The sequence below is a fragment of the Myxocyprinus asiaticus genome, chromosome 7, assembly GCF_019703515.2.
Source record: "Myxocyprinus asiaticus isolate MX2 ecotype Aquarium Trade chromosome 7, UBuf_Myxa_2, whole genome shotgun sequence".
In the NCBI taxonomy this organism is placed as follows: domain Eukaryota; kingdom Metazoa; phylum Chordata; class Actinopteri; order Cypriniformes; family Catostomidae; genus Myxocyprinus; species Myxocyprinus asiaticus.
Window position 1 is genome coordinate 50,860,001 of NC_059350.1, and position 15,723 is coordinate 50,875,723.

The following is a 15,723-nucleotide window of genomic DNA, read 5'->3' on the forward strand; positions in this document are numbered from 1 at the left end:
TCTACTGAAGAAAAAATTTTGAGAGGCCTTGAGTTGCTTGAGTTTCTGTCATTTGATTTGCTCATGTCTCTTACATTATCAGTGAGCATCAGAATATCATTCTTACAGTACGACTTTAACCATGTATTATGCACCACCGAACAAATGGCTAGTTGATTCCTCAAACTCCGGTATTCTCCCTCGCTATAACACATCTACAGAGGCAGAATATTTGTATGAATAAACAGAGGCAGAGTTATTTTGCGTTATAATAGTTTTGCGAGTACACATAACATGTTTTGAGTGGCACACGCACTCTCTGTCTGTCTGTCTGTCTGTCTGTCTGTCTTTTCTATCTATCTATCATCGTCTGTCTGTCTGTCTGTCTATCTATCTATCTATCTATCTGAATGAGAGCAGGGAGATTTGAGAGTGCACATCCAGTTTTGAGTGAAAGCAAAGGAAATCCGCGTGCGAGCGTCATTAGTGTTTAAGTCCGAGACGAGTCATGAGTCATCAATATCGCGACTCGAGTCGAGTCCGAGTCCTGGACTCGAGTACTACAACACTGAGTCACCACATTAGGGTGAGCTGTGTCCCCCCCAAGTTGGACCCTGTTTACACTACCTCAGTTTTCCTTGTGCATTTGCAACTAAGGTACAAGTGTCTATGCATTTCGGTGGAGAAATACAGTAAGTTTAATTAATGTTTGACCTAGAACCAGCAATAATATTCTTCATTTAAAATGTGTTATTGTATGACCTAAATTCAAGTCCACTGAATTAAAATTATGTAGTAGAAACAACAGTATTTAAATAGCAAATCTTAGGTAAGTCAAAAGGCTTGTTCAAGATGCCAAACGCCTCGCCTTGAAAGTAGACAAGTGTAGGTGGCTGCAGTCAGGGGAGGAGTGAAATAAGGTTGAGGTCACAGATATAATGGTCCTGTTTGGTCCTTTAATATAGTAAAGGCGCTGAATGCAATAATTTTCTGAATAAACGCTTGAAATGCGATAAAGGCCCAAAATGGTATAAGTTTTGGTTTTAAAAGATACATGTATTTTTAAAAGTTCACACAGTACAAGACAAACATTGTCATGCATTGCTAGCAATTTGCCTGTTTCAGTCATCTTTTCTCTCTTTTTTGTGCTGTCTCAAAGAAAAGATGAATATAATTTGAATTTCTTTTCATCACTGATGTATCTGTAAAATGACATGACTGTGTCAGCTGGCTAGCAAAAAGAAAATACACAAAATGATTTACTGTCCTCAAGTTGTGCCTCATTGCTTTTTCCTCCCAGTAGAATCTTAAAACAATATTTTCTACGAGAATCCTAATGATTCTCTATTACATACAAAAACACTTCATATTGACCACTGCTGTCAAGGTGCAAAGAAGGAAAAAAATCATCTTTAAAATACCATAAAAGCTGTCCATACAACAATAAGCATTTCTATGGACCCAGAAAGCTTGGAATATAGTGCACCATTTATTTGTTATGATGACTTTATATTGAACCTTCAATTACACTTTATAGTATTTGTCCTTTTGAAGCTTGACAGCTCCTGCTCACTATAAACTGTTTTTCTACGGAATAGAGCTGCTCAAAATATCTATTTTTATGTTCCAAGAAAAAATAAAACAGCATGGAGGTTTTGAACAACATAAGGGTGAGTAAATGAGTGAGTATAAGACATAAAACAACTTGCCCCAGTATATTGTAAATGTAACTCCACCATTTATGAAAAATACCCAGTTATACTGAATGTATTCCATTCCAGTGTTATTGTATTTACTAGTTTATGCAAAATCTATAGCAAAGATCTAATGATAATGTTGGAATTTTAATTTGGTGGATAGAAATGAACAAAAAATATTCTATTTTATGTGTTTGAAACCAACCTACAAAACCACTTCCCCGTGTGACAACTAGCCCCAGTCTCCCCTACTAACTACAATATATTTCTAATAATATACAGTAAAGACACTAACTGGATACATAAACAGCTCTCTCTCTCTCTCTCTCTCTCTCTCTCTCTTGCTTTGCATGTTGGGATTGTTGGGTGTGTGAGTGTTTTACGGGTGAGAAGAGCAACTCTTTTTTTCATTTTTCTTTCTCCTATTTCTTTTTTGGGTTGGTTTGTTATTTATTTTTTTCACTAATTTATTTTGTGTGTGTGTGTGTTTGCTTGCTTGTTTGTTTGTTTGTTTGTTTGTTTTCTGATCTCGTGGCGGGGTGTGGAGATGGAAGCTCACCCAAGTGAGTGGAATTCTTCTCTTTCACTCCGTCATGGAGTCAGGTGTGTGCCTGATGCCGGTGCGCCTGTGGAAGATGTGCTCGTGGCTGTGGGTGAACAGATTGGCTTTGAGAACATCATCTCGGCCTCAAGAATGAACAAGGCCGTCGTGATCTTTTTGAAGGAGCGCGGTTTGGTTGGTCGGCTGATTGAGAGCGGCGTGTGGGTAAGTGGCGTTTTTTCTGTTATTTCACCGCTTGTGTCACTCTCAACGAGGGTTACTATTTCCAATGTCCAAGTGCAGAGCAGTCTTCTCTTTCACAGATAGAGGAGAAAGAACTAGTGATGGTATGGAAGAGATAGGTGATGATGATAACATTTCTGAAATGTCGGACATCCCTTCTCAGTGTGGAGATGAACAGCTCTACACTGTAAAAGAAATTAATGATTTCTTAGATGAAACATTTGGCAGAACAGTTGAAGTGCGAAAGTTTTTCCCAGACATCAATACGTTTTTGATTTCAGTGGGAAAAATACAGAGGTCTGTGGGTTTTGATGAGCTTAGTAGAAGGAAACGGTTTAGATTGAAGAAAATTGTCACAAATTTACGAAGAGGGAAAACCTCAACCAAAAGACTAACCAAACCATGTTAATGTCACAAGTGGTAAATCTTCTGTCTTGTTTTAGATTGTTTTCCTTCTCTCTTCTTGTTCTTTTTCTTTTCCCTCTTTTCATGGAGAGCTTAAAATTAGGAACAATTAATATTAATGGAGGGAGGGACAGAAATAAAAGGGCAGTTTTATCAGAATATATTCAGACTAAGAACATTAATATTATTTTTTTACAAGAAACTCATAGTGACATGACAAATGAAATAGACTGGAAAATGTTGTGGGAAGGAAATATCTTTTTTAATCATGGCTCTAATGTAAGTGGGGGTGTTGCTATTTTATTTGGGAACATTTTAAATATGACTGTTGTTTCTTCTTGTGAGATAGAAAGAGGACGATGTTTAGCTGTTCAAGTTGATATAATGGGCCAACTGTTTGTACTTGTTAATATCTATGCTCCAAATATTGGAGCAGAGAGAACTAGGTTTTTTTAATAAAGTACAAGATGGTTTAAGGCAATTTGATAAGAATGCTTTTTTAATTTTAGGTGGTGACTGGACTTACCCTAGATTTTACTTTAGACAGAAATGGAGAGGAACACTGCCCTCCCTCAGTAAATGTTTTAAGTAATATTATTAGAGATTATGATTTATTTGATGTATGGAGAGAACAGCATCCAAAGGCAAGACAGTACACCTGGGTTAAAGCATCCAATGCACATATTAGTTCAGCTAGGTTAGATAGGTTTTATATTAGTAGAAATAGGAATAATAGAGTTTTAAAATCTATTATTTCTCCGAATGGTTTTTCTGATCATCATTTGTGTTTATTTGAAATAAGTTTAAAAAAATCACAACGCTCTAGTTTTTTTGGCATTTTAATGTTAAATTATTGCATGATGTAGTTTTTTGTGAAAAGTTTGTTTTATTGTGGCATGAATGGAGAGAAAAGAAAAGTGAATATGATGATATTGTACAATGGTGGGAGGTGGGGAAAACCCAAATAAGAATGTTCTGTCCAAATTATACTGCTCACAATAATAGTTTGTTTAAAAAAAAACTATTAGAGAACTTGAAAGAGACATTGGACAACTTGAAATGAGTGTAAGTAACAATAATTTAGCAGATGTGGGAATGTTGAAGAAAAAAAAGAATGCTTTAGGTTCTCTTCTTCATTAACATGCAAAAGGAGCTTTAATCAGAGCCCAGTTTTCCTTGTTGCAGGACATGGACGCTCCTAGTTCTTTCTTTTTTAGTCTAGAAAGAAAAGAATCGGAGAGAAAACAGATGCTACATCTGAAACGAACTAGTGGAACTTTGACGTCTGATCCAAAAGAGATGAGGACACTTGCAATGGACTTTTATAATGAACTGTTTGGAGCACAAGAGTGTGATGGCCCTAGTATGGACTTTTTTTTTTACCAAAGGATCTGCCTAAATTGAGTGCTGAGCAGCAAAAGAAATTAGACTCTGAAATACAAATACAGGAATTGTCAAAAGCAGTTCAACAACTTTCTGTTGGTCGGGCCCCTGGTATTGATGGACTTCCTGCAGAATTTTATAAACATTTCTGGGACTTATTTAAAGAAGACATGTTAGAGGTTTTTAAAGTTTCTTTTAAAAAGAAAGAATTACCAACAAGTTGTAAAAGAGCTATATTGCCTTTACTGCCCAAGAAGGGTGACCTTGGTCTTTTAAAAAACTGGAGACCTGTTGCTTTATTATGCACAGACTATAAGATTCTTGCAAAGTGTTTTTCAAATAGACTAAAGCAATACCTTGGGTATGTGGTACATAAAAGCCAGACCTACTGTGTACCCAACAGAACTATAATGGACAATCTTTTTTTATTAAGAGATGTAATTGATTTAGCATGTATGGATGATCAATATTCTGTATACTTTCTATTGACCAAGAAAAGGCTTTTGATAGAGTTGATCATTTTTATTTGTTCAGTACTCTTAAAGCTTTTGGAATCGGAAAGAAATTCATATCAGGGATAAAACATTTATATGCTGGGGCATCGGCCATGTTAAAGGTAGGAAGTGGGCTTAGTCGGCCAGTTTTAATACATAGGGGCATTAGACAAGGTTGTCCTTTATCAGGGCAACTATATTCTCTGGCAATTGAGCCCTTGCTTTGTCAGTTAAGGAAGAAATTGCAAGGTTTTTTAATTAAAGGGTTTGAAAACAGACCTGTTAATATATCTGTATATGCTGATGATATAACTGTTTTTATAAAAAATGATAATGATGTAAGAGTGTTAAATGAAAGTTTAAAAATCTATGAAAAGGCCTCATCTGCAAAAGTCAACTGGGAAAAAAGTGAAGGTTTTATTATAGGGAGCTGGCAAGAGAGAAATCTCCCTGTACTTCCAGGTGGAGTTGAATGGGGTAGTGAAGGGCTAAAAATTCTTGGTGTCCATTTAGGAAAGGAGGGGTATCAGAGAAAGAACTGGGAGGGTATGGTGGAAAAGGTATGTGCCAAGTTGTCTAGATGGAACTGGGTGCTACCTCAGCTATCATATAGGGGAAGGATTCTGGTTGCCAATAATCTAGTTGCTTCCATGCTCTGGCATAAAATGACTGTGCTTAATTCACCAGAGGATATTGTTCACGAGATACAAAAGAGACTAATTGATTTTTTTTGGTCTGGATGTCATTGGATGAAGGCGGCTGCGCTTTTTTTGCCCGTTCATGAAGGTGGACACGGATTAATAGATGTACAAAGCCGACTCATGACCTTCAGACTTCAAGCTGCACAGAGACTGCTATATTCTAGAGGATCAAATTGGATTGAAACAGCCTGCGCTTTGCTGCAAAAAGTGGACATTTTTAAATATGACAAGCAGTTGTTTTTAACAAGGCTGACAGACTTGGATTTGAGTGGCACTTCGTTTTTCTATCAGTCAGTTTTAAAAGCATGGAGATCCACTTTTAAATTGGAGAGAGATTTTTCAAATCTTGGAGACTGGATAAAATCTGAACCACTTTTCAGTAATCCTCTGATAGAAGCTAAGGTGTTAAACCTTAAGAGTTTAAGGACTATAATGGCAAAAGCTGGTTGTACCAAAATATCAGATCTGAGAGCTGGTGAAACCTGGAAAAGTCCTGAGGAGATGTGTTGCCTGACAGGCATTAAGTTTGTCAGGTTCATGAAGATTGTACTTAATGAAATGTATTCTTTTTTACCTTCGGTCCTTAGACAAGTTTCTGAGGCCAACAAGATATCTCCGCTGGAGGAGGAAGGCTATCTTTTTTTTCCAGAGATAAAGGTTTTTGCTGCTATTGAGGAACAACCAAAGGAGGACTCGATTCTCAATTTCAGAACTCCAGAACTAACAAAGTTTGAGGAAATCTCTAAGAAAGCAATGTATGTAACATGTGTGAAAGTGTCTCATCAAGCCTCCCTAAAGAAGCTGAAGGAATCAAAATGGCTTGATCTATTTGGGACAGACTCGTCCCCTAGGGGCTGCTGGAGGTCCCTGTATAAGCCTCCCATAGAGAAACGCACTGCGGATCTCCAATGGAGGATTATTCACTGAGCGGTAGCCACAAACAGACATGTGGCACATATCGATTCCACTGTGGAAAAGGGGTGTCCATTTTGTACATTTGAAGAGTCTGTAGACCATGGTTTTTTAAACTGTTTTAGACTGAAAGGGTTGTTTCAGACTTTGGGGGAATGGTTTATGAAATTTGGGGAAGTTTTTAGCCCAATACATTTTATGTTTGGACCCAAGTATGTTGCTTCAGAGAGAAAGAAAATTTCTCTGATAAACTTTATATTGGGTGAAGCAAAGTTGGCAATATGGTTGACAAGGAAACGGAAATTAAGGGGGGGAAATTCAGTAGACCCTGATTTGACTTTTAAAGCCCTTATAGCTGCTAAAATTAAAGCAGAGTATGCTTTTTCAAAATGACAAATAATCTGCTTGCTTTTAATGATTTTTGGGGTATTGGTGGTTTTTTATGTACAGTTGATGAAGAGAACAATTTAGTTTAATTCTGTAATTATATGGGGTTTTTTTTTGGGGGGGGGGGTTGTGGGGCCTTAGAATTTTTGTTTCTGTTGTCACAATGTTTTAATGTTAAAATGTTTTAATAAAGGAGTGTTAAAATTCAAATACTCTCTCTCTCTCCCTCTCTCTCTCTGTCTCTCTCTCTTTCGCTCTCTCTCTGAAAAACACTGAGTATTGCATCATACTGTATATCTATTTTTTTTTTTTTTTGTTTTTTTTTAACAATTCAATAAATTATTACAAAGATCAAACATCCAGTAATTTGTCACTAGGAAGCCAAAAAGCCAACAACCATTAAAACCTTTCTAGATTGTCAGAGGCAAAAGTTCAGTGCAGTTAAGCCAGGTGTATTAATGAATAACTCTAGGAGCAGACTGCTCACAGGTCTTTTAGGAAGAACACGGTTCTAAAAGAGGGAAATGGCTCAAAGGCATTTTGAGGGAAAAGCGCATGCTGAATCTTACCAGCGTTACCGGGTGTCTCCTCCACAGCAACTCATAGATGAAGTGCTGAACTTCCTCCAAAAAAGAGTATGATATGTGTGTCTACTGTATGTGTTTGAAAAGGCCTTTGTCAGAATGACTCAGCATTGTGTAGATGCAGCAGATTACATTTTACTTTAAAATGTCATTTCTGACAATGTTTTGTCTGGTATTGAGACTAAAGTTTTAATTATAGAAAGAATCTGAGATTTGTGGAAACGTGGGTATAATGTACAGTATTTAACTTGTAAAACATGTGTCCTGCTACTGAAATCTGGTTTCAGTGATAAAGTCACAAATCAGTTAGTATACAAAGCATTGCAGTGTTAAACCTTTTGCAAGCATTCTTTGTCTTTTAAAATCTATTCAGGGTTTTTGTTTGGACTGTTCTCAAGTTTTCTTGGATTTTTATATTTAAGATTTACTCTCATATTTAAGTTTAACTCAAGATCTACAGTACTCACCCTCATGTGGTTTAATTCAAACCTCTATGCCTTGGAACTTTTCCTTGAAAGTTTTCAGTGAATGTATGGCTTCAGAAGCTGCTTTTTGGTGACCAGCTGCCTGGTCACCATTCACTTTTACTGTCTGGAAAATAGCAGCATGAACATTCTTCTAAATATCTCCTTTTGTGTTCCATGAAAGAAAAAAAAAAAACATACAGGTTTAGAAAAACATGAGGTTGAGTAAATGATGACAGCATTAAAATTTTTGGGTGAGCTATCCCTTTAACTTTAGACTTCAAATTCTCAAGGAGCATTAAACACTTGTAGAACACATTATCAGTGTTTTAAAACACACAAACAAAGCTTTTCTCTTTTTTCTTTTGGTAAACATATCTTTTCTGAACAGATCCAGGGCCAGCTTGATCTGGCAGTGGATGTCGGCTGTGGCTCTGGACAGGGTACCGAGCTTCTGGCCCCTCACTTTATCACTGTGGTTGGGACGGATATCAGTGCAGCTCAACTTGAGATAGCTTCTGCCAAAGATCATGCACCAAATTTGTGTTACAGGTACACAATAACTGATAAAACATGTGATAGGTGATGCAGCTGAATGTTCAAGTTTTCAAGATATCAATTTGTGGTGATGTGGGTGTGGCCGAGCAACGTCTGTGGAAAGCGAGGCCGGGAGAAGAAGAGCGGTAAGGACTGACACCTGTGGGAAATCACCTCTAACAGCTGTTTTGTGTTGCATTGAGAGCTGGAGGGGGTTAAAAGGGCAGTCCAGACTGCTGGAGGGGAGAGAGAGCGATGCACGCAGCCTTCCTGTGTTTGTGAACTGTATGCTGAAAAGCAAACCGTTTTGTGTGTGAAACTAAAAAGTGTGACCAAGAATAAAAGACTTACATGGACTGTTCACCTGGCCCCCGCTTCCACTTAATCCCGGGTTTCGGCACCACTGTGAAAGTTCCCTTTCTCTCATATGAAGGAGGAAGCGGGGGCCAGGTGAACAGTCCATGTAAGTCAAGCCCACATCACCACACAATTCTTCAATATATCTGCCTAAATAACAAAAAATGGTTCTTTAGTGGTGTGGTACCACAGTGCATGGGGATTTTCAACCTTTCAGGACATTCAACTAAACCGCGTTTTGCTCTGTTCCTGTTGCTGCCTCTAGTGCTAGGACGCATTCAGTCTGAACGCCCCCTCAGTTCGTGCCCCCAACCACCACCTAAAATGACAATTATTTGCGAAATGCTAACAAAACCCTTGACATATATTTAAATGGTATAAGGTAATGTACACTATATGCATATGGTACATAATAATACAAAGAATTTCGCTTACCGTTTTCATTGTGTGACGGTTGAATCTGTTTCTGATTACACGTCATGCCAAGCCATGTTTTAATACCCAACACAGTAGTCGAAAATCATCCTCCACTGTCAACAAACCTGAAAAAGCTACTTGTTTCAATTTGTCATTGTTCCATCGTTTTGTCCAATCTTTTTTGCAACATTTGAGTTTAGGCTTAAAATTAATATTAGAGAACTTTTGTGAACGAATCTGTGTTTTTCAATGAATCTGTGTTATTAAATGAATCTTTTGAGTGAGCAAAGCATTCTCGTTCACTTTCACTGATTTACTCATCATGCCAGACATTTTTCGACACCAACTGGTGAAAAGTTTTAGTTGCAGAGATGGTTACTGAACACATCAGCGAATGGATCTGAATGAGTCACTTCAGTGAATGGATTCAAAAGACTCAAGTCAGTGGGATAAATCAAAATCCCAGTAATCTTGACAGGTGTCTTGTAATGTTTATATATATTATATGGCTACTTTTAGCCATTATGCCCCTAATACAAAAAATAATGAATTAAAATATTTTTTTATGAATATTTCTCATTGTATTACATTTTTTACATATTATACAGGATGTACTGCAAAATAAGTGCCATATATTTATATAATGAATTTTTCTTCCTTTTATTATTTATATGTTTTTCTTTTTTTTTCTTTTTGGGTGAAATATGAAATACCATGACTTTTCATGAGATTCACTTAATTCTTCCTTGGCTGCAAGAAAGATAGTCTAAACCTGTATCTGTTTTCCCCGCTCCATTAGAGAATGCCCTGCAGAGGAGTTGCCCTTTGAGGATGAATCGTCTGACTTGGTTACAGCCATGTCGTCTGCTCACTGGTTTGACCATCCACGATTCCTCCGAGAAGTAGACAGGATTTTGAAGCCTGGAGGCTGTCTCGCTTTGCTCAGCTACACCATGGATTTTGAGCTTGAATATGGAGAAAGCACCCCTAAACTTAATGAAATCTGTCAAGAGGTTAAGTTAAATATAAACAAAATGTTTCATTTTAATAGACGCACACAGTGGTTGCAGAAGGAAACCTATATTATGAATATTTGCTATGACTCGAACCATGTCACTTAGACTGAACGTTAATTAGTGTGTCAAATTGATTGATATCCTTATCAGGATTATAATAATAGAATTGTATTTACATTTCACAGTTCTATACAGCCCTGTTCCCTTTTCGGAAAGCGTATATAGGATCCAGTTCTCTCCAAGTTTACAAGAAGATCTATGATTCTGTTCCATACAAAGATAAAGAGTGGTAAGTGTTTGTTTTATTACGGTGCTCATACTTTGCATTGGGGATTTAAACCTTCTAGTATTTTCTTAACAGCTCAATATTTTGCAGAATTTGCAACATTGTTCCTAAACAGAACCATTTTTGTAATATTGATTATATTTGATTTCAAAGGCATGAATGTCACAGGAGTCGGACGATTATGCCTCTATCAAGATTCATTGGCTTTGTCGAAACTTTCTCAACCTATCAAAGTTTCCTGGAAAAGGATTCTGTTGGGGCTAAGAGACTGTCTAAGACCATCACAGACAGGTAAGACAGTCTTCCAGCAATCACATCCAACTTTAAGGAGCTTGAGTTAACTATACAGATGGAAGCAATAGCCAATGACTCCTTGGATTTGCTTAAGTGTAAAATATTTATTTACATTTAGACATTTATAAGATGCTCTTATACAGACAGACTTACCAAAAGTGCTTTAGCTTCACATATGTGACTATTGTTCTCAACAAATTGCAGATGTCAAGGATGCAATTCAAAAAGTTCTAATACACAAGCTAATAGATCATTTTAAGATATAATTTTAACACATTTGGTTATTAATTCAATGATCATAATTTCATAATTAATTTTTATATAGTTTTATCATTTTAAATTATATATTTAAGTATATATAATTTATTTAATTGTATTATTTTATTTTTACTTTAATATTTTTAATAATATAAATTATTAATTTTAAATCAAATAATTTTAAAATATATGTAATTATTATTTAAAAAATTTCAGGTTGTTGGATGCAATGGGGGCCTCGTCCGCTGACACTGAAGTAGTGGTGGTATTGAAATACTTCTATATATTAGCCTCTAAACCACAGAAATCCTAGAATTATTATTTTCCCAAAGCCGCAGACCTCTCTGTTAGAAATTATTACTAAGAACATTAAAGCATTTGTGTTATATTTCTGCTCTGGACGTTTTTGAAAAATATACACTCAATTAACAATAAACACAGATCAAACCCGAATATACTGTGTCATTACGTTTTGTTGGGGGTTTGTGGTATTTTATTTTAACCTTATTTACTTCTAAATTTCTAAGCTACACCATTGATTTTCATATAAAATAAGAACATTTTATGTTACATTCACTTCAGTGAAGATCTACATTGAGGGATAAAATATGAAAAAGATGTCATGGGGCAGATTGCTGCCATCTGCTGGAGAAAAAAAATAAATTAATTAAAAGGATCTGAAATTACAACTATAACCAGTAGATGGCTGCAGAGGTCCACTCATTTGCTTAGTTGTAGCAAACAGATTTATTTATTTATTTATTTTTATTTTTATTTTATTTTTATTTTTTTTATCTTATCACAAGTTATGCATTTGGATATATATTTACACATTATCAAAGACATAAAAAAAAAATCACAATTTTTGTCAAACATTTAACTTTTTATTTTTGTTTAGGTGTTTTGAAGTGTCCGTTTTTGCAATGATGCCACATTATGATTACTGACCATGGTGTTACAAAGAGAAGTCTTAAGCTCTATTCGGACAAGATTCGTTTTTCGGACATATGTCCATAAAGTAATTATTATTGTGGACGTCTGTAATATTTACTGTCGATTTGCACGGGTTAAGGGATGTCTGTAAAAATTGCAGAGATGGGTGTGTCTACAGCATTTACCCACTGTTGTCATGCTTAACTGATCTATTAGAAAATGTATACTGCTGATTAATTATGCAGGAAATATTAAACACAAGCATATACTGCATCTGTGATTATTGGGAAAAAAATATTGGAATATCTGTCCAAATACAACAGAACTGATGACAGTAACAAGCCTGTATTGCTAATCTTATATTACACTCTTGAAGTAAAAATATGGACAATCCCTTCAAGTTATGTAATTTTATTTGTCCCTCCGGAATATAAACTATGTTACAAATGCAACACATTTTCCCGAACGCACTCTGTTCAAATCATAATTAAAAACTGCTTGTTTCTCTTTTACATGAGTAAATAAACACTTGACAGCATAAAAGGCGTCTTTTTCTGATGTTTTCTCTTGACCAACATCCACTTCATACACTTGGAGAATTTAAGAAACAGCAGTATTTTAAGGGCTGGAAAGTACAGATTTACGGGCTTTTTATCAACATGTCAATTCGCACGGGATTAATATTACCAGGGATTATTTTTACAGGGTGTTTATAGTAGGTAAAACATGCAGTAATTTTCACCGGTGCACTCTAGGTCCTCGTGGTGGCATAGTGACTCACCTCAATCTGAGTGGTGGAGGACGAATCTCCGTTGCCTCCGCGTCTGAGACCGTCAATCACGTGGCTTGTTGAGCGTGTGACCGTGGAGACATAGCACATGTGGAGGCTCACACTATTCACTGCTGCATCCACGCACAACTCACCACATGCCCCGACGAGAGCGAGAACCACATTATAGCGACCACGAGGAGGTTAACCCAGCGTGACTCTACCCGCCCTAGCAACCGGCCCAATTGGCTGCTTAGGAAGTCTGACTGGGAACACACAGTTTTAATAAAATTAGTTTTATTTTCAAAAATATAAACAAGAATAACTAACAAAACTACAAAATGGTACTAATATGCTAAAATATAACAAATGAATAGATAAATAAAGTGCATAGGGTGGAAATATGTAAGTGGTTGAATTGGTTGTAGCAATAGCAAAGTATGACTAGTATCTTATGAAAGATAAATTGCTGTTTCTCTGTTAATTAATAAGGTGAAAACCTTATTTCTATTTAAACAAATAACTCAGATTATTTGCAAGACCTTTGATACACAGGTTATGTAATCTAAAGAACATTAGAAAATCATAAACTGTTAGCATACACTAATGCCAAGGTCTCTGGAAGGAGGTTTAGTAGTGATATTTACATTCTCCTTGATCGATTGATGAGTTCAGTGGTGACGACATCTACCACTGGGGCTCAGGGCCACGTTACAGTGGGGAAGGAGCTGGACTCCATTTCAAAAGCCTTGGACATGAAGGAGTTGAGGAATGCTGATCTCCTGGAAGCACAGAGAGGGTTCTTGTAATCTGGAACATGCAGATATAGCCCTTATGTCAGTGCAAGATTCATCATCTGGAACACGCAGATGTACGAAACATGAAGAGAAGGTTTGCTCACCAGCGCTAAACCTTGTCGCTGTAGTTATATGCCTGGTATAAGGATTCCGAACTTGCCATTGCAATAGTCTTTTGTAGTGAGACTTGGTACTTGGTCAATCTTCTTCTGTCTCTCAGATGGAGACTAAGAATGTTGAATGATCTGTTATCGTCTCTCTCATGGAGAGAGACTTAGCATGTTGGATGGTTTGTATTCTTTTACATTTCCTACCACTAAGGCCAGAGACTCAGAATGTTCATTATAATTCTGTTATTGCCTCTCTCTCGTAGAGTGAGACCAGAACAAAGGTGTTTTTCTGTTATCCTGTTAGTGTCTTCTTCCGAGACTCAGGACAAAGGTGTGGTCGTCCGGAGGATAGTTTTATACCTTCCTGATGAGGAGGATTATTTTTGGCATCTTCCTGTTTCAGGGTTATGATTGGCTGCTGAGAACAGAGGGGAGGGCACATAGTGTGGTCAGCCCTTCCTTCTCTGTGTGGAACTCATTTGCATACTTATTGCATGCTTAAAATTCATAGTTAAAACAATGTCCTTAAAGATTTATCTATGCATTGTTCCTTTTCCAAACCTCTTCAAAAATACTCTTGGCATTTTTCTGAAGATATAGAGAACAAACATGATATTAAAAAATTAAATATTATGCATGCATTCATTTATACTGCCATAGTTCAGTTTCTGTGAACTATTGTGCTAATTGAACAACTGAAATTTACATAAACAGTTCTGTGAACAAACATGGAGTGGATGTGTTGCATTTGGTGTCCATGTTAGGAGTAAAGTTTGTGTGTAAATATTAGTTTCAGTTTTTGCCACATGGTAAGTTAATGCTGCTTTGAGAGGTCTTTAAATATTTTATGGTCCTTCTCACCTCTGGCCTTAGGGCAAAACCTTAGGATGGGGGGTTTGAGAGGTTGCTAAGAAATCACTCATGAACCAATAAGAAGTCTTTTCCAACGTTTTGGAAGGTCTTTGCCTTGTGAGTGGTGTCTGGCAGTTGTCCGAGCAGCTGATCTGATGGCTGTGCTCAACATTTGTTTGTGTTGGTCCTGCCACGATCCAATCAAAATGGAGCAACTTTTCTTTGCCTTGAAAGTTAGGGAGGGGCTCTGCCATAAACTGGCTCCTGGAATGTCATCTGGTCTGATTGTTCACCACATAACTTTATCACAAGATATCTATTTCTTTGTTTATTACAAGAGGAATGAGTACTATATTCATACAAATAAATACTAAATGACATCGATTTTCTGTGCAACAATGAATTAACATCAATTATACTGAATTATCAGTATTCCATATGCATGTACATGTACATATTATACATGTTATTTCTTACTCAAGGTCGCTGTAAAAGGTCTCTAAGGAAGCGAGATATGGTGAGATCCAACTCAAAAAGGTAATTTATTTTCACAAATAGAAACTCAGAATGTGCATGACAGCTCTCTCCCTCTCACTGGCACCCGGCTCACTCTTAAAGCCTGTCTCCACTCTCACTGCAATGACAAACAGCTGTTAGAGACAATCATTGCCAGGTGATGATCCTTACCATTCTCATCTCCTGATCTGGCTCTCCATTACAGGCTGGCGCTCAATCACGCCCCCACCACCACAGTCGCACTGTTGTTTCAGTGACTGACTTGATTTACATTTGGCATTGCTATTTGATGAAGAAACAACATGAAAGTAAACTATAGCAAGTACAACACGTGAACAGTAGGCTATTGCCATTTGGGTGTACTACTGAAATGATGTAATTTTTTGCATCTATTTAGACTCAATAAGAGCCTGAGAAAATACTTATGTGTAGCTTATGTGTAGCTTATGTGTATCTTATGTGTTATGTTTAGCTCCAAATGTTTTTGATAGCCAGTTGCACCTCATGATTATTCAGTGTGAAATTAATCAACCTGTTCTGGATTTGTCCTGATTTGTTGCATTTTCTCTTTTATATATATACGAAAAATAACACATCAAAATATATTTTATTCTATTATTTTCAAATGGTCTTGAAAATATTTTGAACATTTGACACTATCTGGGCATTTTGTAGATCCTTTTGGGATTTCCATTTGGGATCTCTGAAGACCCGAATATGTAAGTGTTTGGTAAAATTCCCATGCATTTAAGGGTTAATGCTTCTAAGAAAAACATCAAAGTATTTGCGAA

General features: G+C 36.6%; 1 protein-coding gene across 1 annotated transcript; it reads left to right on the top strand.

Moving 5' to 3' along the window:
- Positions 1 to 7,241: 7,241 nt before the first annotated feature.
- Positions 7,242 to 11,402, top strand: si:ch211-93g23.2 (uncharacterized protein LOC100005086 homolog). Its single transcript, XM_051703660.1, has 6 exons — positions 7,242 to 7,377; positions 8,182 to 8,342; positions 9,901 to 10,114; positions 10,303 to 10,406; positions 10,557 to 10,694; positions 11,172 to 11,402. The coding sequence occupies exons 1-6, from the start codon at positions 7,267 to 7,269 to the stop codon at positions 11,266 to 11,268; spliced, it is 825 nt and encodes a 274-aa protein (XP_051559620.1). The 5' UTR covers positions 7,242 to 7,266; the 3' UTR covers positions 11,269 to 11,402.
- The last annotated feature ends 4,321 nt before the right edge of the window (positions 11,403 to 15,723 follow it).